Source organism: Prionailurus bengalensis, chromosome A1, assembly GCF_016509475.1.
Source record: "Prionailurus bengalensis isolate Pbe53 chromosome A1, Fcat_Pben_1.1_paternal_pri, whole genome shotgun sequence".
NCBI lineage: Eukaryota > Metazoa > Chordata > Mammalia > Carnivora > Felidae > Prionailurus > Prionailurus bengalensis.
In genome coordinates this window covers 229,707,321-229,730,770 of record NC_057343.1, presented here as the reverse complement: position 1 = coordinate 229,730,770, position 23,450 = coordinate 229,707,321, and the positions used below count along the sequence as shown (strand labels likewise).

At 41.5% G+C, this 23,450-nt stretch overlaps 1 protein-coding gene across 1 annotated transcript in view; it reads right to left on the bottom strand.

Moving 5' to 3' along the window:
• DNAH5 (dynein axonemal heavy chain 5) overlaps nt 1-23,450 on the bottom strand; it is a 229,815-nt gene that overhangs the window by 5,608 nt on the left and 200,757 nt on the right. The window contains exons 70-78 of the mRNA XM_043574233.1: nt 22,250-22,399; nt 18,090-18,335; nt 13,914-14,133; nt 12,426-12,631; nt 11,606-11,809; nt 9,254-9,469; nt 6,946-7,158; nt 4,394-4,546; nt 3,749-3,980 (exon numbers count right to left, since the gene is read on the bottom strand). Coding sequence (XP_043430168.1) covers nt 3,749-3,980; nt 4,394-4,546; nt 6,946-7,158; nt 9,254-9,469; nt 11,606-11,809; nt 12,426-12,631; nt 13,914-14,133; nt 18,090-18,335; nt 22,250-22,399 — 1,840 coding nt within the window. The remainder of the gene's footprint in view (nt 1-3,748; nt 3,981-4,393; nt 4,547-6,945; nt 7,159-9,253; nt 9,470-11,605; nt 11,810-12,425; nt 12,632-13,913; nt 14,134-18,089; nt 18,336-22,249; nt 22,400-23,450) is intronic.

Here is a 23,450-nt window from a genome sequence, read left to right as displayed (position 1 = left end):
TGAGGGCAAAGGAGCCTGAGCGGATGTGGGAAGCTTTGCCCTTCTGGTGAATTTCACACTTTTTGGGTGACTTTCTCATGATGTCCTAATAAGAACCATGAATAAAATAAACATTTGGGGACACATTGCTCAATTTCTAAAGTCAAAATAAATACCTAGACTTCTTTCTAAAACAAACCAGTCTTGTATGGAAAATTCAATGATGAATTATTTAAACTGAAAATTGCCCTCCATGTTAACATGGAAACAAGTTATTATAAGAATTTTAACTTTAAATTTTTTTTTAATTTTTTTTTTTAACGTTTTTATTTTTGGGACAGAGACAGAGCATGAACGGGGGAGGGGCAGAGAGAGAGGGAGACACAGAATTGGAAACAGGCTCCAGGCTCCGAGCCATCAGCCCAGAGCCCGACGCGGGGCTCGAACTCACGGACCGTGAGATCGTGACCTGGCTGAAGTCGGACGCTTAGCTGACTGCGCCACCCAGGCGCCCCGAAAATTAGATTTATAATATGAAAATAGCAATGGAATTTTAGCTTTTCATCGCTAAAAAACACTTCTCTGGCAACAAAGCTATTTGGCAAAACAAGTCTGCACCAACTCCTATTGAAACCAAAAAAAAAAAAAGAAACAAGAATGAAAGTTTGTCTCTTTTTTTTTTTTTTAGCACTTTTAAGTTAGTCACTTTTTCCTTGCTTTTTATTTTCTGTCTTAACCTGCTGCTAATGAACCTCACCGCTGACTAATTCCCAGCAGGGTGAGTACAATCCTTCTATAAAAATGTGTTCTTAAATAATAAAGAAGTGCCTGTATTATAAAATTATTTTATTAATACCCTGCTGAGATGTTCAAAGTCATGTTGCAATGGGCTTTCACCACTTAGTCACAAGATATACAAAAGTAACACCTGACTGAACCTGAGGAAGATTTTTCTTTTACTTTCTACGGGAAATGTTTTTGCAACTGGTTGACTAGATCCAGTGATGCGATAAAGCAAATTTTCTAAAATATTAATTTTGGGTAAAAGAATACGTACTGATTATTTCTCTAAACTAACCATGGCCCCAGGTCTTGACACAACCCAATAAATACGAAGCCGCAGGCAGCGCGCTTGCCCGGGCTCAACCAGACACGTTTATCCTGTCGGATGCACTCGGGGTACGTGGAGCAACACCGTGCATCAAGGACCCTGCCGAGCACCTTCCTTCTTTTCTGATGCCCCGCTTTCTTCACGGGCTCCCTCTTCCTTCACGTGCCATCTTTCTCCTCCTCACACACAGCACATCCATTGCTACCTCACGCATTTGCACCCCCCCCTCTTTGGTCCTGGACATCAGCATGCTGCCCTCTGTCAGCTGAATCTCGGCTCAGTGTTCTTTCCTCACAAGTCTCTCCCCCGGCCCCTAAATCAGCAGCTCCCTGGCCTAGCGTGTGTGTATTTTCTTCATAAAAAAGAGCTGTCTAAAGCCAGTATGTCCATTTATAGTCAACTGCCATTATCATGGGACTTCTACTGAACCACTGCTCCAAGAGGAAATACATGCAGGGCAGGTTCTTGCCGGCCTCTGGTCACGACAGCTTCGCCAACCCATCAATACATAGCCTTATTTTAGGCGTGTGTTTGTTTAAAGATATCTTTCCAACATATATTATTGATTCACTGGCTTTGGACTCACGGCACTTGAACTCTCACCTCAGGAAAGCTCACCTAACACGTATTTTCTCCATAAGGCACATCACAGCCTGCTTGTGCTGAGGAACAGCAGATAGCCCTGGTGTTCAGCACTGTGCTTGGGCCACCTTAAACAGTGCAAAGTACAGAAGTGTGGAAAATGTGATACTACATAGACCACAAAAAGGACACTTGTTTACAGCATGAGTGGACCAAGGAGGCAGAGTGTCACCTTATTCAACCTCAGGTGGGAACATGCTTGTGGGGCGACTCACATTTTTTTGCTGCTTTGTGCATGCCTGCAAATGACCAAGCCACAAGCATCGCGAACAAATTTTCAAGTAGAGGTGAATTCATAAGCACAGAATCCATGAGTAACAAGGATCAACTGTATTTGCCTCTTTTTGGCTGCCCTTCCCTCCTTGACATGGAGTTCCTTAAGAACGTGGATTGTGTATTGAGGAGGGCACCTTTTGGGATGAGCACTGGGTGTTGTATGGAAACCAATTTGACAATAAATTTCATATATTGGAAAAAAAAAAAAAGAACGTGGACTGTGCCTGGTCTTTTTTCACTGTCGCACCCCCAGCACCTGAGTCGAGCATGGCAGATGGCCAATACCAGATAAATACTCACTGAATGACCAAGCGAGCTAACGCTATTTGCCTTGGCCAAAAAAAGTCTATCGCCAACTTCTCTTACACTCATTCTTAGCCTCAAAGCACTTCTCAAAAGCAGTCTCCGCTGACCTCTCAGGCATCATCATGTACTCCTTCTAGGTTCCCTGAGCATCCTGACCGTATCTCGATCTTAACATGTGTCAAGTTCTATTTTAATTATTGATTTCCTTGTAAGTCTCCCTCACTAGACGGAATCCATTCTAGGCAGGATCTGGTTCATCGTTATCTTTGTGACCTTTGCACCTAAGATTGTGGCTGGCATATATTAGGCACCCAGCAAATATTTGCTTAAAAAAGAAATATTCATAGTTTATAAACTCTCTTCCCTTGACCCATGTTTCCAAATGTGGTATTTATCTAAGGGATGGGATACTAGAAGCTATCTTTCCAGGAGAAACTGTCTTCTCCTCCCTTGTTGAAAGACAAATCTTTTGTGTTTTGGTCACAAAATCAGTACTTCCTTGGCTTCCACTGCCATGGCCACCTCCAGAGTGTATGGCTTCTAGCGATCATTTCACCATATATGTATATCACCATATATTTCACCATATATGTATATCAGAACATCATGTTCCACACCTTAAGTATATGCAATTTTTATTAGAGAAATAAAATAAACTTAAAAAAATGAAATAAACAAGCAATGGTCACATGGGCTGAAAGGTGGTTATCACCGAGGAGATATTAGCTGAGTAAAATGTAACGAAAGCCTCCAGGACACATCAGGCCAATGGTGGAAACCAGTTTAGGTATTTTTAGACTTGTCAAACAGAACTTTGCCAAAGTGGAAAAACGTGTGTTTCATAGACGTGCTATGTTCACAGGCTGAAATACGAATCCAGCATTTTACCGCCAGCTACTGGGTGAAGCGACACGTCCCTGAATTCAATCTGGCTTTTCCAACCTGCCTTAACTCTCCAAGCTGGTAGAGCTGGCACCTCCGGTGGGCCCTGAGCAGTCCTGCCGGGAAAGCCTTCCTTCCACCACTTGTCCCACCTCATCCTATCCATCCTTCCACCCCCTGTCCAGACCCTGCTCCTGAGACCCCGCCCCTGACCCCTTCTTCCCCCTCCTACCCACCTTCCTTTCCTACCATCTGTTAACTCCTCCAAACACTTGCTCCTTATCTCATAAGCTAATGTCTCATGAGCATCCATGCATATTTCACCTGCTTTAATAGATAGGAAAGAACTATCTAGAACCATCGTCTCCCCTATAACACTCAAAATAGTGCCTAGCAGCCAGTAAGTACTCATTAAACATGGGGCGAATGTGAAGCTAGTTGATAAAATAATAAAGTCCTCATGACATGATAGCAAGAATAATGAGATCTTGTGTTTATAACATTATCCAATCTGATAATGCCCACCATCCCTGAATGTGTAAGACAACTTACTGTTGTTTTCTGCGTAAATCCTTATGACGGGCATCAATTCAAAGAGCACTTTTGGTTTGGATTCGATGAGTTTCATGTTCCTCTTGTCCCAGCCTGCACCTTCAAGATACAAGCCGTAGACGTAGACACCCTCTGTGGGAGGGGCAGAAATGTCATCCTTCATCCACTTGGTGACTTCGTTGCAAAGCACCATATTGTCCAAGGCCCAGCCTTTGTTGGCCCGAGTTATTTCCTGCTCAGGACAAGAACAAGAGCAAAGGACGAAGGGAACAATTAGAGGTTTATCTTAACATAAAGAGCATCACAGGGATCAAAGCGGAACCCCGGATTACCCTAATTCAAAGGAAGTAGAATTGTACTTAAAAAGATTGTGTCATAAACAGTACCCGTGTCCTAATTTAAGCACTTATACTTTAAAAAAGAAATATCAAATCATATCAAATATAAAAATACCAAATAAATTGAAACTCAACCTAGCAGCCTGAGAACAAGTTGCTGTATTTACTTTCAGGACAATGTCATTGCTGGGGCCAAAGAGAGACAGCCATTCTCTGTGTCATTATAGTCTTTAAAACTATACTGGCAGAAGAAAACCTTGTAGAAGAAAATCATAATAACACAACAGGTGCACATGGGAGCTCTTACCTGACGCATTGCAGTTAAAAATCCTTGGGGGTTAAAAAAGCCTGTCATCCAGAAGCAGTGGGGTCGGCCATTGAAAACCCAGGCGGTGAACTGGCAGTTTCTTTCTATAAGCTCAGTAAACCAGAAACCCAAGGTACTTGAAACCCAGGATGCCTGAAATGCATATGTTGAAATAATCAAATTCTGCTGTGTAACTAGCTATGTTCACAGAAAAAAAAAATTATGAAATATCAATTTCACTTTTAGAATTTAGAAGTCCCTAAGACAGGAATTTTCCCTTGGGTTTTGACATTTAAGTTTTCAAATTATTCTTCCTCCTTACTGATATTAAGATACAACAGAATCAGCTAATGATCCCATGAATACCAAATCAATTCATTCAGCGCTCAGTATGCTGTTCAAGGTTCTGATGTCAACAGAATCACCTTCCACGTACAAATATATTCACTGTCAATTCTGCTATAAAGTAATGAAAACAATTAATTGAATTAAATAGGTTTCCACTATTTTTTCCTCACGTTACATTTTTTCTTTCCCCGTCAGGTTATATTTTTAATAGATACACTGCAAAACAGGATTTCTATTTCCATAAATGTGCTTGTGGCCCCTTTAAAATATATTCTGTGGATGATAAATCGTACCTTTCTCCACTTCTCATTTTTAATGAGGCAAACAACAGTTATTTTCTGAAGTTCTTGTCCCTTAGAATGAACTTTTATTTCCTCTGATGAAGGAGCAGAAACGGAAACACGGGTCCCTTACCACCAACAAATTAATTGCATTCACTGCCCGTGACATGCTGCCTGAATTCACATGTGGAACTTCTATTATTACAGTGGGATGGATATGGCCTTAGTGTTATCAGCAGCTGTCCTGGTAGGTATCTCCAAATCATGTTTTATATCATTTTATTATAATTAGAATACTTTATGTATGAATAAATGTAGTGATCATCCTATGTAGATATATACCACTCGAATTTCAAATTCTTAAGACTTAATTTGCCTCTTTTTCAAGAGATAATGAGATTCCAAAGACTGATAATAAGTTGAATAGAATACAAACCTGCATAAAAAGACCACACTTAATTTTTTTTTTATTTTTTTTTTTAACGTTTATTTATTTTTGAGACAGAGAGAGACAGAGCATGAATAGGGGAGGGTCAGAGCGAGAGGGAGACACAGAATCCGAAGCAGGCTCCAGGCTCTGAGCTGTCAGCACAGAGCCTGACGCGGGGCTCGAACTCACAGACTGTGAGATCATGACCTGAGCCGAAGTCGGACGCTTAACCGACTGAGCCACCCAGGCGCCCCAAAAAGACCACACTTTAAAATTAGGTAACTCATTCTATCCTATCTTTATAGACATGTTAACTGAAAGGGATGTGTTTATACGACATTTGACGTGAGGCACAGGGAACTGTTTATGTGAAGGTGCCTCGTGGCAAGGATCCCTGTTCCAGAGCCTTCTAGGTGCTGACCACGTGGAGAGGGCTGGTTCGGTGAGGAATGAACCCGCAATGGCCAGTGACCAGGAAGGTTCTCCCTCTGTCACCGGCCAATGAGGAAAGTCAGTCCAGATAGAAAACTCTCCGCCTTTGGGAACGAAGTCATTAGAGGTGAGGATATGATGGAGTCTGGGCAAAGCTGATCCTATGTTTCTAAAGCCCTGGGTGAGATGTCTGAGTGCCAGTGCTAAGTGAGTCTCTTCTGAGAGAGGCTGCCAGTCCTAACCCTGTCACGTCTCACCTTCCCATGTACCCGAGCAGCTTCCAAAAGGCCAAAGGTCCAGTCACTGCATGACCCAATCCCTTTTCTAGATGTTGCCCTCCCGTATATTCCCCGACAACTGGCCCCTGCCTCCTGCCCTCTCAAGTCCTCCTGCCACACCCCCAAATCTTTATAACCTCCCACAATGCATGAAATGCTTGGTAAAGATACTCAGGTACTCCTTTTACTGCTCCAAGTAGACAAGTATTTACCAAAAGCACATCTTGTCATTTAGCACAAGCACCAGCATGTGATCGGTAAGCATATTGTTAAATCATTTTCTTGTTACCTGGAGATATACTTGCTCACTACCTCCAGGCAGAGCAGGGGAAAAGGTTTCTCTTTGGTGCGTGTGTGTGTGTGTGTGTGTGTGTGCATGTGTGTGTGTAGGAACACTTCTTTCTATAAATCTAACATCATGGGCTTTGAAGTCCAACGGAGCTGGGGTTTAAATTCTGGTTCTTGGACTTCTTAGGTGTGTGATCTGGGAAAAGACTTAGCATCTCTCAATTTCACATTCTTTACCCGCAAAATGAGGGCAATAAATGCAAAATGTAAATGAAATAACACATGCAATGGCCTAGCAGGGTGCCTGATACGTGGGAGATGCTAAATAGTCTCCTTCCCTACCTACGCTCCCAAAATACAAGCCAGTAAGGGGATTAGTCCCTAAACAAAAGAACCCTTTTAAGTAAATTACGCTCCAAAAGCTTTCCACCTGCCAATCACAGCTATTTACAACAATAAAGTGATTAGGTGGAATAAGAGGGGACTAAAACATACTTTCTTCCACTGAGCAGGAATTCTGGCATCAAACATGCAATTCAGTGCATCTCGTAGATTTTCGCTCATGATGATAGTGCCGTCGATGGCAAGTTTCAACTCCGTCAGGGTGGTGCGGACCAGAGTCAGCAGCCTCTGCATTCTGTCTATCTCCTGCCTGAGGAAGATGTTCATGGGCTGGAACAGCCCCATCTTTAGCAGCCTCTCTTTCACCTGCCGTGGAGACATTGAACATGTGTTAAAAATGTGACAGCTACAAACGTGTATGTAACTGGTACCCTGGGGCTGCCGAAAAGACCCCAAATCTTACAATCCCATCAATGGTTAAGATTTTTTTTTCTCACTGCCAGAAAACAAAGAAGAAATATAAAAGGAAACATCTGTTAGATGACCGGCCAATTGTTCATCCCATGTGGGAGAGGACAGGCAGCCATTCATTCGCAGTAGAAGAGAAACACATGACCATAACCACACAGCCTTGCAAATGGCAATTGCACTCACTGGGAAACATTCACTTACCTGCCTGCCTAAGACTTGCAAACACACACACAGACACACGCGAGCAGACAGGTACACATGCACAACCATTCTGCTGGCTGCTTCAAAAGACTAGGCTTCTGTTCTAAAAGCTTTCTGTGCTTTCCATCAGAGCATTCATCCGTTCTTCCTCCAACCCACCCACCCAGCCATCCATTCCCATCTTACAAGTATTTACTGAGACTCTCCTATGGATCGATCAGCTGCCCTGCTGGGCCGCGTTGCTTTATCCTCAGGCAGCATCGACAAAGTCAGCCAAAGGGAGCGGACTCTCCTAAACCCCATTAGTTACCGCAGTTATTTATGTTACTGTTATGATATTTTTAGATACTTTTATTGCTTCATAAATATTTCAACCACTGTTAGATATGAATGACCTCTTTCCTGATACTACAATGAGAGGTGCTTATGAGAGCTGATAAGAGTATTGATTTTCTCCAAGCCAGTGATCAGTTTTTTCCAGGGGAAATTATTCCCTTGGCAATAAGTCCTTGAGTTCAGTCTATAGCACCAGCAACCAAAAGGACATGCTTTGTGGAAAAGAATAGGATGCTAAAGAAACAAAATGCTGCAGATTCCTGTCAGAAAACCAGGTAGAAAAGGTCAATATATAAAGGAACATGATGGTCCTGTGACAAAAGAGTCACACGGTTAGTCTGGGTCATCTATCACGACTATGTGGAAAGTGAGTGAGTCACCTGTGTTCTTATCCAAGATTTAAGAATGTCTTCAGGGTAAATCTTTCCAGTAACATTTGCTAAACTGCCTAAAAAATTAACTTTCCTACTCATAAATTTTGCTTACAAAAGTTACTTACATCTTAAAAAGACAAATTAATTTTCAAAACCTGTGAAGCTGCAATGCATTAATGATATAAATACAGGCTCCCTGAAATTAAGAAGCCCGGAATTTTAAGGTGTGCATTATGTTATACAACATTTTTTTTAATGATCAGGTGCTTGGGGTGCCTGGGTGGCTCAGTTGGTTGAGCATCTGACTCTTGCTCTGGGCTCAGGTCAAGATGCCAGGGTCATGGGATTGAGCCCTGCATCAGGCTCCACACTGAGCATGGAGCCTGCTTGATATTCTCTCTCTTTCTCCCTCAGCCCCTTTTCCCCACTCATGCTCTCTCTCCCTCTCCTCCCCCCCTCTCTAATAAAAAAATAAATGATCAGGTGCTTTACTCTAAAAATACATTACTTTCCTTTGAACAAATGATAATGTGAAGCACCTCAAGGGAAAGTTCTAGAAAAACAATCCTAAACCATTGGTACATACTTAAAACCTAGTTATGAACATCAACATTCTTGTCAGGTTTATCATTTATACTTTGAAGTGATTACATTTATAGATTTAAAAACTTTGGGGCACCCGGGTGGCTCAGTCAGTTAAGCGTCTGACTTCAGCTCAGGTCAGGATCTCGCAGTCCGTGTGTTCAAGCCCCACATCGGGCTCTGTGCTGACAGCTCGGAGCCTGGAGCCTGCTTCTGATTCTGTGTCTCCCTCTCTCTCTGCCCCTTCCCGACTCACACTCTGTTTCTCTCTGTCTCTCAAAAATGAATAAATGTTAAAAAAAAAGTAAAGACTTCTTTAACAAAATAAGTAAAAATAAAAAATAAAAACTTCTTTTGCTGGTTCTTCAGGAAGTGAGTTTTTAAATATTCTTTCACTTTCAGAAAAATCACTCTTTGCCCTCCTTCCTTATTCCTCACTCCCCCAATAAGACAGACACGTCCACCATTGACATCTTGCCAGGATGTCATCAACTCACCTCAAATGGGCCATAGTCTGGGGGTAGCTTGTCGAGCATATCGTCAGCGAGCCGGGCCACCACGGCCTCCCGGGTCTCATCCCCTCCACCAGAGCTGTCCTTGGGTTGGATGCTGAGGATGGTGTCCAGCACGTCCTTGGCCAGCTTGCTCTGGTAGGTAATGTCGGCATTGGGATGCAGCCCGAACACCTCGGGGCTGTCGCAGGAAGGCAGGCTCTGAGCAACAAAGACCCCAGGGAAGCTCAGACGGCCGACATGAACACCAGCTAAATTATACCGTCTCAAGAAACCAATGTTTTTATTAAGGTAGGTAGGTTTGATTAAGGTAGGTAATGTAACATTGCGTGTCAACTATATTTGAATTTTAAAATAAAGAAAGAACATAAAGTAATCTCCTCCCCAAAAAGCCGAGTAGTTACATGATCTTGTATTTGTGTCAGGCTACAATCTCAATACTTTCTCCAGAAAAGAATCAAAAGTTGCCTCAAAAGAAGATGAACGATGAGAAACATAGTAAGCTGATGGTTCTCCAATGCTGTACCTCAGGCAAATGTAATCAAAGAGACACTGTCTTATTTTAGAATATGTGAAATAACAAAAGGGAGCTACGGATTAGTACTTTGTTTTCTGAAGGTCTGATTTAATTCGAACCAATCATTTAAATAAATGTGGTATAACTAACAGTTACTATGCTTTTTGAGATGCCAGACAATGACAGTTTTAGCAATTATGGCCCAAAGAAGGCTGACAGCAGGAACTGTACTGTCCCAGGGAGAAAGACGAGGAGTAGGAACAAAGAGGAATACTGAGAGCAACCAAGTCCGAGGGAAAAGCAGAGACATAGATAAACAGTTTAAAAAAAAAAAAAAAAAAGTTGGTGCAGGGGGTGCGCCTGGGTGGCGCAGTCGGTTGAGCGACCGATTTCGGCTCAGGTCATGATCTCACAGTTTGTAGGTTCGAGCCCCGCATCGGGCTCTGTGCTGACAGCTCAGAGCCTAGAGCCTGTTTCAGATTCTGTGTCTCCCTCTCTCTCTCTGCCCCTCCTCCACTCACGCTCTCTCTCTCTCTCTGTATCAAAAATAAACATTTTTTAAAAATGCAGAGACAGCAAGAGACAATCAGAAGCAGAAAAAGCGGGCAAAGAACTCAGCTATTTGAAAGAAAGAAAATGTACCTACAATTTGATATTTGTTTCTACATGTGAATATTATCCTAAACTTTATTATTGTCTTCTTCATATTGTTCCTGCACTCTCCTCCATTATTTTATTCCTTTTTACATAATGTCTTTTATGAACAGCCTCAAGTTCACTGGGCAATGAGGTATATGTAAATAAAGATATGTACAGGCATATCTAAATTTATATCTTCATAGGCACTTTCCTATTCAGTGCTGATGATTTAAAGACATATATAGTACAGTTAAAACAAATATATTTTCTGATGTGAATTAGTAAAAGTGTAGAGGTGATAATATATGATAAACTCATTACATACATAAATCACAGAACCTCTAAATGTACTGATAAATTTAGCCCTTTGGGGCTGTCGTGTTCCAGTTTGTTCAGTTGGAGATAAATCGCAGATAGATGCAAAAGAGAATTCTACATAATGATCTAAAGCATTCAAGGCATAGAGACAGAAAATGTAGTCACCTTGAAACACAAATCAGATCTTTTCCCCTAAATTTCCAGTCACAATCTACCTTATTCCTTCTGAGAGCAGTACTCTTCAGCCTGGGGAGATGCCACCCCCAGGGGACAATGTCTGGAGACATTTTTGATTGTCACAACTGGGTGGGGGTGCTACTGACAGCTAGTGGGGGGAGGCCAGGAATGCTGCTAACCACTCTATATGGTTATACCCCACCGCAAAGAAGAATCCCACCCTGAACGTCACCGGTGCCCAGGTTGAGACAGGAAGTGCTTATGGAAAGCAGGTTCCTGAACATACTCATAGGCCCTCCACTGGGCCAGGATTAAGGCACAGAGGTCTCAGAATGAGTCATTACAGCTGCCTGAAGTCTCACATCTCACGGTGGAGAGCTCCAGGGGATTTGTGTGGTTTCCCTAGTTCAAAATCTGCCCGGCCTATCTTATCCCCAAAGAATCTTCCTCACTGAGGAATAAATGAGAAGCGAGGGAGGGCATTCACACAAAATACACACTCAGAACAAATATAAACATTTTAACCGTTAGGTGAATAGAAACATAGGAAGGAAGCACCTACAGTGAGAGTATGTATCACCATTAAAAATTATTTCAAAAGCAGTATTTGCAGTGTAAATAAATATCCAAATGGTCAAAAGGCTGCAGATATTTGCTCTATGCATAAAATTCTGAAGTTGACAAACCTGGATATATTGAAGATAGCTGTCCACGGTGTTGCATTTGGGAATATTATATCCTTGGTAAAAGCTGAAATCTGATCCAAACATATTTTCACTGAACCAGACCTTAGCAAACGTGGTCAGCAATCTCTTATCGTAGTTATCAGTGACTCTGCCCCCATATTGGATCTCTCCTATCATGTAGCGGACGGTGGTCCAGGAGACGCCCTGGGGGAATTTACAGAAAAGCTGTGTACAACTATGGTCTCATCCTGGTTTTCCCCACCAAGGAACGTCTACGTATTTGTGGTCATCGATGCCAGTTGTTCCTTCTTTATTAGCAATGTTAGATGTACAGGAAGAAATCTACACAGACAAACCTGAGCATTACTCAAATCTCATGCTCGTGATTTAAAATAGACTCCTTCGGTGCATCTATATGCTTTCATACTTTAAGTTCAACAGAAAAAAAGAAGATAGCTTTTGAGAAGATTGAGGGAGCTCTTTAAAAGGCACATGCTTCAAAAATTATCTAGGCTTTAATTTTCATTTTTTAGGATTTTAGAAAACAACTTTTCTCAGCCATTTCCCCCCTCAGTAGAGCTTTTCAAGTTGTCTTACATGTAATTTCAACTTGGTTTTGAGAAATAATAATATAATCAAAATTGGTTCATTTTTTTTTCATCTGAAATCAAGAGGCAAGTGTGATCCAGTTGCCATGACTTAGAGATATGTCTGCAACCACACAAGATCATCACTCTTACAGGATCAATCCCAAAGCTGGGCAGGCACGGGCACCGACGCTCACGATCGCCAGTGGCATGAGATAGAGGGCACAGAGTACCTTTTTGACTTCCATGTCATCTAAGTGGTTTTGGATGAACTGCACAGTGGCATTAAAGTCGGCTTGATTAAATTCATAGGGGATGTTCCACCCTAGGGGACCAAACTTCCTTCTCTCCTGGACTGTGGAGTGCAGGAAAGCCACGGCATACAGCATGGGCTTCCACTGGGCCACAGTGCTCACATCCAGCAGGTCTTGACTCACACCTGTCATGGTCGGTGGGGTGAAAAAATGTACCATCACTCGCACGTCTTTCTTTTTTTATTACATTTATACGTTATTAATCATTTTTGTACATTTCTGATCATAAACTTCGCTTATCTTGAATTGTTTTTATCGCATTCATACAACAACAATTATAATTAACCTTTGGGTGTCCAGATGGTATCTTTCTCTGAAATACCTGCAAAGAGATTGGGGGAGGTGGCCGGGGGCTTGCTAACATGGATCACGTGCCTGCCAATCTGACAAGATAATGTGGGGGTAAACTAGAGGTGGAAGAATGAAGGCAGTAAGATAAATACTACTACTATTATTTAAATTGCTACTACTACTAATTTTATTATTTTTTTATTTAAAAAAAATTTTCAATGTTTTTATTTATATTTGAGACAGAGAGAGAGCATGAGCAGGGGAGGGGCAGAGAGAGAGAGGGGGACACAGAATCCGAAGCAGGCTCCAGGCTCCGAGCCGTCAGCACAGAGCCCGACGCGAGGCTCTAATTCATGGACTGTGAGATCATGACCTGAGTTGAAGTCGGACACTTAACCGACTGAGCCACCCAGGTGCCCCTATTTTTATTATTATTAGGAGCAGGTACTCAGGTTGCAAGGGGCTTCTGTATACACTACTAACAATTTACTATTAATTAAAATAGTGTATATAGAAGCCTACTACACGCTGAGTATATTCCCCAAATAACTACAATTATTTTATATATATACATATATTTGTACACTTTTTATTTAGAATTTTGTTGTTTTACTGCCCGCATCCTTCCACATCTATTTTATCCCCACATTATCTTATAGGCTGACAGAAATTTGAGCCTTGTTAGCAACTCCAAAAAAAAAAACTGTACATTGTTCAGACGGCTTCATGCGATGGAGGCAGGTCATAACTTTAATCCAGCCTCTCCTCCTGGAAGAGGCTACTGGCCAACTTTACATATGGAGCATGAAGACCATAAGTGACAAAATTCTGTTGCCATAAAAAGGCAGGTGTCCAGCTGGAGAACGGCACCGGCCAAAGCAGAGTAACGTGGAAAAACAGAAAAAATAGAAAAGGGCTAAGCACGAGCTGACTCCCTCATGCCACGAGAGCATGTTCCACATGGCGCAGGACAAAGAGTGCTGTTCTCTCCTCATCAGGTTAAGTAACAGCACAATCTGCTATAACTCTATCGTCGCTAATTGTTTTTATCGTTTCTTTAAGCAAACAGCTGAAGCACAAAAACCCCCGTAAACTTGGAAGTATTCCTCAACTCACCACCGTATGTTCTTTTCAATCCTGCCCGCAGGCCCTGTGGAGGCTCGTTGGCAAATTTAATGGACATCTGAAGGAGCGTAATGGGAAAGTGCTTATGAACTTCGGTGGTCATCCATAGGCGGAAAGCATCATGTACGATCTCGGTTTCTATAATTATGTCCATTAGCTCATCCATGAAATCGAGCCCCAGATGGCAGTTCTGCAGAAGTGCCCATCCCCCCTAAGTCAACAAGAATAAATGGAAATTAGGCTATTTCATGCTTCACCCAGAGATTCAAACTAAGACATCCTTTAGAAATTGAGTAATTAAAATTTAACAGAGAAGCACTAAATTAAGCCAGATAAAAATCTATGGATACAATTACGTTTAGTTGAGATAAGCGTATTTCTTCCTGTCCCTCAACATACCAGCATGCCAACTGCAGTGATAATGTATGGTAGGAGCTGTGAAAAAAAAACACAGTGAGGCCTCAAAAGAGGTAACAGCACTGCCATGTACAGATGGTTGGATGAAAGCATCCATTTAGCTCAGCCTCCTCCCACGTTCCGTGAGAAGTACAACAAATGAACATTTTTGTTTTACATTTTTATTTATTTTTGAGAGACAGAGAGAGACAGAGCACAAGTTGGGGAGGGGCAGAGAGAGACGGAGACACAGAATCCAAGAGAGGCTCCAGGCTCTGAGCTGTGAGCACAGAGCCCGATGCAGAGCTCGAACTCACAAACTGTGAGATCATGACCTGAGCTGAAGTCGGACGCTTAACCGACTGCGCCACCCAGGCACCCCTTCAAACGGACATTTTTAAAGGCATGAACTCTTAAGTACAAGGACAGTGAGGGTGGAGACAATATCAGTAACATTTAAAGCAGACTCAAGAAAGCTGAATCCTCAAGTAGCATTCAAGGAAACCTGAGACGTAACCTGATTTACGCCACATAACATCAAACACTCAAGAGTAGGTGCTAAGATGTTCCTCTGGAAATGGAGAAGACGGGCTCACACAAGAGCCTCTGCTAAAGAAAAAGAGAAAGCTGATTTTTTTAGGGGGCAAAATAGACAGGGTCCAGACTGGAGGACATCCGCACATGAAGGGTCTAGGAACTTCAATGAAGACAGGTGAAAGAACACTTACCTACTCAATTTTGAGGCCTATTACCTCCCTTCTCCCGTGGAGTTCCCAGAATACTGGCAGTAGGGCATATACCCTCTAAACAGTGGGAAAACCTTCTCTGGGGAATCTGACCACTCTAAGGACAAGAGCCTTAGAACACAAAAAGCCCTACTTTTGTATAACGCATTTTATGAGCATAAGAATATTCCTTGTATAGGAGCGTCTGGGTGACTCAGTCAGTTGGGCGTCCGACTTCGGCTCAGGTCATGATCTCACAGTCCATGAGTTCAAGCCCTGCGTTGGGCTCTGTGCTGGCAGCTCAGAGCCTAGAGCCTGCTTCAGGTTCTGTGTCTCTCTCTCTCTCTGCCTGCCACCAACCCCCCCCCACACACACACACACACTCATGCTCTGTCTCTCTCTGTCTCTCAAAAAATGAACAAACATTTAAAAATTTTTAAATAAAAAAAAGAATATTCCTTGCATAAAGCAACAGAGGCAATAATTTAGTTCACGTAGTAATAATTTATTCAATATCTAATCTATAGAACGGTTTGGCTAAAATGATCTATAATATTCAGATCATAATCTGGAGTTGTTTTCTTGACTGTAACTTCAGATCATTTAGGTTTGACTAGTGCAGCCTGAGTTATTTCTCTTTCCAAGAAATAAACCAAGCACCAAATCTAAAATCTTAGTATAAAACTGATTGCTCTGAAATTTCACATATCCCCTTATATTTTCTTGACGAATACAGAGTGCTGCTGAATTAGGAAACTATTGTTGGTCCCTTGAAAAATGTTAATTGGCACTGTTCACAATTTTTAAAAAATTAAACGTAAAACATAACAACCACAGAAAGGGTCGAGCTGCTTTCTGTCAGCCAGCGTGTAGGGGAATCTGAGAACTTTGCTGTTTCAACCCTCCCCATGGACTCTGTTAGCTGAGTCTGTTTCTTGGGAATTGCCACATTCTGTATTAAGTGTTTTGTGTTCTTCTTACGGAGTGGATCATCCATGTTGCCTGTCATATTGCCTCAAACCTTCCTTTCTCTTTGTTTATTAACATGTTATTTATTTTATGTTATTTTTATGTTTTGGAGCACGTGGGTGGCTCAGTCAGTTGAGTGTCTGACTTCGGCTCAGGTCATGGTCTCACGGTTTGTGGGTTCGAGACTTGCATCCGGCTCTGTGCTGACAGCTCTGAGCCTGGAGCCTGCTTCCAATTCTGCGTCTTCCTCTCCCTCTGCCCCTTCTCTGCTTACACTCTGTCTCTCTGTCTCTCCAAAATAAACGTTAAAAATTAAAAAAATATATATTTTATGTTTTAACTAATCTCTACATCCAACATAGGGCTCGAACCCACAACCCCAAGATCAAGAGTCAACACGCTCTACTGACTGAGCCAGCCAGGGGCTCCACCTCAAGCCTTTCTTACAAAACTTTTAAAAAAACTATAACCTCTGACAATTTATAATCACACTAATAATAATAATAAAGATTTTTTTTCTTCTACTTCAAACTAAACTACTAAACAGAAAACATGGATAAACTGAATTATTCCATTTATACTCTAATTTAGTTTCCTGAAACTGTATTTATTAAACACCTATTTATTTTAAATTAGAGTTAAATAATGTCGGTGTTTTTGTTCTAAGCATAGTAATATGCGGAGGGAGGAACAGAGGAAGTGAAAAGAAGGGAGGGAAGAGAGGAGAGGAGGCCAAGAGGAGGGAGAGGCCAGGCATTCTTAAATGTAGATGCTTGTTTTCATCTCTGGGCATACTGTGCCCTCCCAATTGCAGATCAAATGCTCAGACGTAGCACAGCATGTGAGCACCCACTTCCCATCCCGAACCTTCACCAAAGCAGGGGCCGGGCACAATTTGGGAATAGAAGAGGTACAAGGTAAATGTGTGGGGGTTCCAAAACCTAGTAGGTTCAGGTCTAGACCGGAGGAAATGGACCAGGATGCAGCACAGCAATAAGGGTCTAGATTGAGCGGCCAGGACCTAGAACTCAGTGGTTTTGTGGTTGGCCTGGCGATGGGGGTTTGGGATGGCGTGAAGACAGCCAGTTATGTTGTCAGCAGGGGAATTCCCTGGAGGGTACTGAAAGAGTTTTGAGATATGGGGAAGAGCTCAGACTCAGAGAAGAAGGAGTAGGTCTGGTCTAAAAAAAAAGCCAGAAAGGCATCTAGACCAAAACTGCACGTTCTCCAGTAGGAATGAGAAGCCAAGTGCTTCTGCCCTCCCTGCTTGGTCAAAGCGTGGAAGAAGAGGGGAGCAGGGGTGAGGGATCCTACAGGCAGAGCTGGACATGCCAGACCGAGTAAACACATGAGTGCCCTGTCCTGGAGATGGAATTCTAGAGACGAAATGGAAGAAGGACCTTCAGCATTCAGTTAATTTAAGTCCCTGGAAGTGCCCCAGCTCTGGGTGTGGCTATCCCATTTGCAAGATTACCATATGGTGGCCCCCACGTGAGGCCTGAGTATGGCATGCTCTGCATGCTACAGAATTTGCAAGCCTCAGAGGGTTCTAGGAGCCCTGCCTGGAAGGTGACAAGCCAGGTTTCCTAAAACCTCTGGTACCACGGCAGGGTAATGGCAGATTCCTGGCCTCTGAAACCTGGGCCAGGCATGGGGGGTTCCAGGGCATAGATTATGCATTCTGGAACTCAAGAAAGGCATGTTATGGTGGATTCTGGAATGTGGGGATTCCAAGAGCAGAGCTGGAAGGGCCGGAGCATATGGTGGAGGCAGAGTTGGGGGCTATAGACCCCACTGAGGGTTTGAGATCTGGAGTGGGGCTTAGCATTATGCAAACTGGTTGGGAAATAACATGTTCTGGTTGGCTAAGTTTTCCATAAGTCAAGGTTCAGCAGAAAAAGTCTTAAATTATATCTAATTTTTCCATGAAAATTTCCTAATAGATATACTTTTCCCTCTTTAGTGAATAACACACAGTGCATAAATTTAAATTCTTATTGATGCTCAAGTTCTTTTCTGCATTGCTATTCTACAATCTGCAATATCAACAACATAAGAGTAGACATTTGGCCTCACATTCGCCATGGTCTGTTGTAAGAGCCTGCGGGCATGGACCTCCTGGCCCTGGCCCATGGACACATAACGGGTGTCTATTTTTAATCTCTTCCCCAGGGCAATGATGGAATCCGTGGGATCTGAGCCCATAGACAGGAGACAGATGAGTGGTGTCCGCGGATCAGATTCCTCCCACGTCTTTTCCAAGTCCAGGATAACACCTTCCGCATACTTCTCTCCCATGGAGTCCATGATGTACTTGCGGGCCTGTCAAAGACAGTACAGGAGTCACAAAAAGTGGCTCTATCCCCTTCATGTGTCTGATGCACTGTGGCTTCCAAAGTTGATTTTTATAGATTATCTTGATGCCCAGAGAAATTCTGCTCACGGAAATAGGACATAGACATTTTTCTTGTTCTATCTCCACTCCATAGGTGGAGGGGCTGTGTTATTTGCCAACACACATTGCACAGTTCAAAGACCAGAACCCAAGTTGGTGGACTCCTTGTCTGGAACCTGGTTCAATACACTGGCTACTGCCTGGTACATAAAAAAATGTAAAATATTAGGCAACTGTATTCTTTAGGATGCTTTAAGAGAAATGCATATGCATTCCAATAATCAAGTAAGCAGCACAATGCCTGGGGTTTAATGGATACTTATCAATAGATAATTACTGAATGACTTCTTATTGAATGAAATACATTAGACACTTCCTGAATGAATGAATTAATGTTTTAAAGATTTAGTCCATAATTGTTCTCCTAATCATTGTTATATCTTTCCATTTTTGGCTTATCTCCCTTACCGTTAATTTTGGTTTGACTGAAATACATGCTTGCAGTATCACAGGCTATGTCAACTTATCAACCATATATAAATATTTTGACTAACAACACAGTCTCTTTTCAAATAAGGTAAAATAATTATGTTCGATAAAATACTATTGTGAGTATGACCTTTAGTCTATATTCTCCCTCTGGTAAAAATTGGGTGCCCTCAAAGAAAAACTTCCTTCCATTCTGTTATCTTCTCCCACCCCATTAGAGTAAGACCCACGTTTTTATCCCCAGTGGGATTCCCCAGAAGAACTGCTCTCACATAATAAGCAGAGCCCAGGTGTGGGTACAACATGAACTGTAACTTTTCCAGGTGCAGGGCAAAGTGAGTCTTGGTGAGGTGGACCTTAGTAGGACCCCACTTTCATTCCAAGAGAAACATAAAACAGTTGTAGGTAGAGTTTCCCTTAAATCAGAGAGGCTTCAGATAGCCAAAGTAAGGGTGGTACTGGTTAAACCATTGTTTTTGACTTAAAAACATCCAAAGTTTGATTTCAGTCAGTAATACAGGCTCTTCCTCCATTTTGAATATCTAGCTATGCTCTATCCATTCTCAAAGTGATTGCCACACCCTACGTCTCTGAGCTTAAAAATGGTCAATCACACCACTGCACCCGTTCTTTTCTGGGTGCTTTTGAGACATAAATGTGTATGTACCATATGACACCCTCCAAGAGTGCAATGGTTTTGCAACCAGGCCCTCAAATGTCCCCTGACATGGGCAGTCATACTCAGCTGAAATACCAAGAACAAGCCTGATGCTGCTTATGGGAAATGGGGACTGAATGTACCCACACTGTAGACCTTCTAATATGCTTCCCAAGAAGGTGTCTGGTTGAAAATCACAAAAGGAATATAATGTGAGCATAAGAATTTCAGAGGAGAAAACATTTTTCCAGAGAGGACTTCTAGATCTTAAGACTTGGGTGTTATCATAGGGGCCATGGGAAGGCACTGAAAGACTTTAAAAGCCAAGGAATAGAATATCTTATTTCCATTTCTTCTAGAACATACAGGATTGACTAGGGTGGGCAAGAAGGAGCAAGAGGAGACCCCAGTTAGGAAGCCATGGCTGTACCCAGCCTATAGATGACAGACACCAGGATGAAGATGACAAAGTTACAAAGGAGCTTGTAGACTTAAATTTTAGCACTGAACCAATAGAATGTTACATGAGGGGGTAAAAAGGAAGGAAGAGAGAAAGGGAGGGAGAGAATGAAAGGAGAGGGAGGGAGAAAGTAGAGGAAGTAATAAAGAAAGAGAAGGAGGGAGGGAGGAGGGAAAGAGGAGAGGAAGGAAGTGAGAAAGAGGGGAAGAAAGGGAGGGAAGGAGGAAGAAAGAAAGAAAGAAAAAAAAGAAAAAAAGAAGGAAAGAAAGAAAGAAAGAAAGAAAGAAAGAAAGAAAAGAAGGAAGGAAGGAAGGAAGGAAGGAAGGAAGGAAGGAAGGAAGGAAGGAAGAAAGGAAGGAAGAAAGAAAGAGAAAGAAACGAACGACTTGAACTTTCTACATTGTCCTTAAGGCAACAGTTTGACAATTCTTTTGGGCAAGATAAAAGTAATGAAGCTGAGAAGAAAAACTGAAGGAAGGGTGATCTCAGTTGCCCTGCATTGCAAAACTCATTTTTCTTTTCTCAATAAATCATTGAATCTAGTTGTTTTCATGATTCCTTGGTACCTACATGGATTTTGGAGATGGTTACTCCATACGGTTTTAATGCTCCCTCTGGAGAGTGAAGCGCTGAACTTCCTACATCCCATTATAAACCCAGCCTATTTTTACTATATGGCTTCTTGGGAGAAGCACCTAAGGAATCAACCTGAGCTGAATATTCAAGCTGAGTTTTTCATGTGAAGGCAGGACACCGCAGGTCTTGTTAGCAGTGACATTTCCATGATGGTGGGCCAGCAAATTAACGGTCTTTGAAAAGATGGATCTTTTGGAGGCAGGATTCACATTTAAACCATAGGTAAAATTCAAGGAATCTTAAGCCAACTCCTGCCTCAGGGGTGGTGAGGCTTTCTGGGATCACAACTATAGATTTGGGAATACTGTGCTACCCTCTCATCTGCCTCTCCTCCTAGTGCCTTCTCATCATTCCTATTTAAAGAAACGTTCTTTTACTACTAACAAAATGGAGCAGCCATATCATGTCTAAGTTAATATAAAAATGGTATGGAAGAGCAATACATCACCTTTATGTTATACCTATGTGACAACTTAAAAACATGGCATTCTCATTCATTCTTGTACTATTTAGAACAAAGAAGATTAGTAAATCATTTAGCCCAAACGTACACCTCGCTATACTTGTTTATTTTTTCATTTTGCACATAGGTACTGCTAGAAAATTCCAAAGAAGCCTCCAAGAAAATTCACATTGGGATTAAAATTTTCAACATTTCTTTATATTTCAAAGGAAACTCTCCTTAAAAATATTCTCCTAGGGAAAGGAGGACCCTCTTGCACTGTTGGTGGGAATGCAGCCACTCTGGAGAACAGTTTAGAGGTTCCTCAAAAAGTTAAACACAGAACTACCCTACGATCCAGCAGTTGCACTGCTAGGTATTTACCCAAAGGATACAAAAATACTGATTCAAAGGGACACATGCACCCCAATATTTATAGCAGCATTATCAACAACGGTCAAGCTGTGGAAAGAGCCCAAATGTCTATCAATTGCCGAATGGATAAAGGAGATGTGGTACATATATACAATAGAATATAATATTACCCAGCCATAAAAAATGAAATCTTGCCATTTGCAATGATGTGGACGGAATTAGAGTGTATATGCTAAGTGAAATAAGTCAATCAGAGAAAGACAAATACCACGATCTCAGTCATATGTGGAATTTAAGAAAGATAATAGATGAACATATGGGAAGGGGAAAAGAAAAAAAAGGAGAGAGGGATGCAAACCTTAAGAGACTCTTAACTCTAGAGAACAAATGGAGGGTTGACGGAAGGAGATGGGTGGGCGATGGGCTAGACGGGTGATGGGCATTAAGGAGGGTAGTTGTTGGGATGAGCACTGGGTATTATATGTAAGCGATGAATCACTGAATTCTACTCCAGAAACCAATACTGCACTGTATGTTAACTAAAATTTAAATTAAAAAAAAAAAAAATATATATATATATATATATATATATATATATATATATATATATATTCATTCTCCCAGGTGTGCCTGGCTGGCTCAGTCAGTGGAGCATGTGACTCTTAATCTCAGAGTTGTAGGTTCAAGCCCCACACTAGGTGCAGAGATTACTTAAAAATAATAATAATAAAAATCTTAAAAAATATATATTCTCCTATTTTTTCTAATATGTACTTTTTACCTGGGCAATGGTTCTGTCAGGACACCAGGATCTAATAAGGAGAAGACGTCTAAAGCAGTCAAGAGATTTATCATAGGCATTTGGAAGGGGTTCTTCCTCAGGGTTTTCCTTATCAAACCAAGTTTTCCACATTTTCTCATTTCTTGATATCTGAAATATCAGGGGATAAGAATTGCATCACAGCACAAGAAAATCTTTTAGTAATAGTTCACAGATATTTTTCATCAAACCTTCTGACCATTCCAGACATGTGTGAAAGATATTCTTTGACCTTTTCATTATTTTATATTCTAGTAGCAAAAAGTGTGGAAGTCTAAAATCAAATGTGATTTACGCTAAAGTCACTCCGTATGAATGCCAGCTCACAGCTAGTTTTTGAAGTAGGGAGAGTCTTGATTTGTTTAATATCTCCTAATGCCTTTGTGGTAACAATTTTGTAAGGAATAAAGAAATCAATGAAAACTCATTTTCATTACTTTAAGGAAATCTGATTTGCTCCATGAAATCCTCTCATGATCAAGAACAAATTCATTTAGTTATTCACATATGCTTCCTCATTTCCCAGGACCACTCCTGGCACAAAAGAAGACATTTAATGCATGTTTATTATTGAACAAAAAGCTTTTTGGTCAATATTCTATTAATCTAGAGTAATTTGAAATATACCATTTCATATCATCATCGAATGAATAATGATACACATGTTTCCTATAGGTAATTGAGAAAGAGGAAAAGAATACAGTCCATTATCCTTTAGAGCTTAAAAAACTCAAAGAGAGACAAGCATTCTGTGGGTAATCATCTCAAAAACATAGAACAAACAAACAACATCTGAAGATAAATGTAATCCTATGTTCTCTGGTATATTCCCTTCGATTAAAGCCCCTGGTATATTTCTGGGAGGCCTAATCAAAGGAAAAGGCATTCCAGATCTGTATTTAGAAAGTATCATATAAGAGTAAAAAACAATAACTTCCCTCAGTCATGAAAGACTATATGACATGGAGGGATTTCAGCACAAGATAATCTCCAGACGACAGCAACTGTTACTGAACAGATATCGGTCGAGGAAAGGTCACTAGCAGTCACCTTCGAGGGGAATAAGCTAGAGTACATTAAAACCTCCCAAATGAAAGTTATTTCCCTGCATGGTAGAAATAACGCAGATCACCAGACACAGGCCAAAACATAAAAATACATA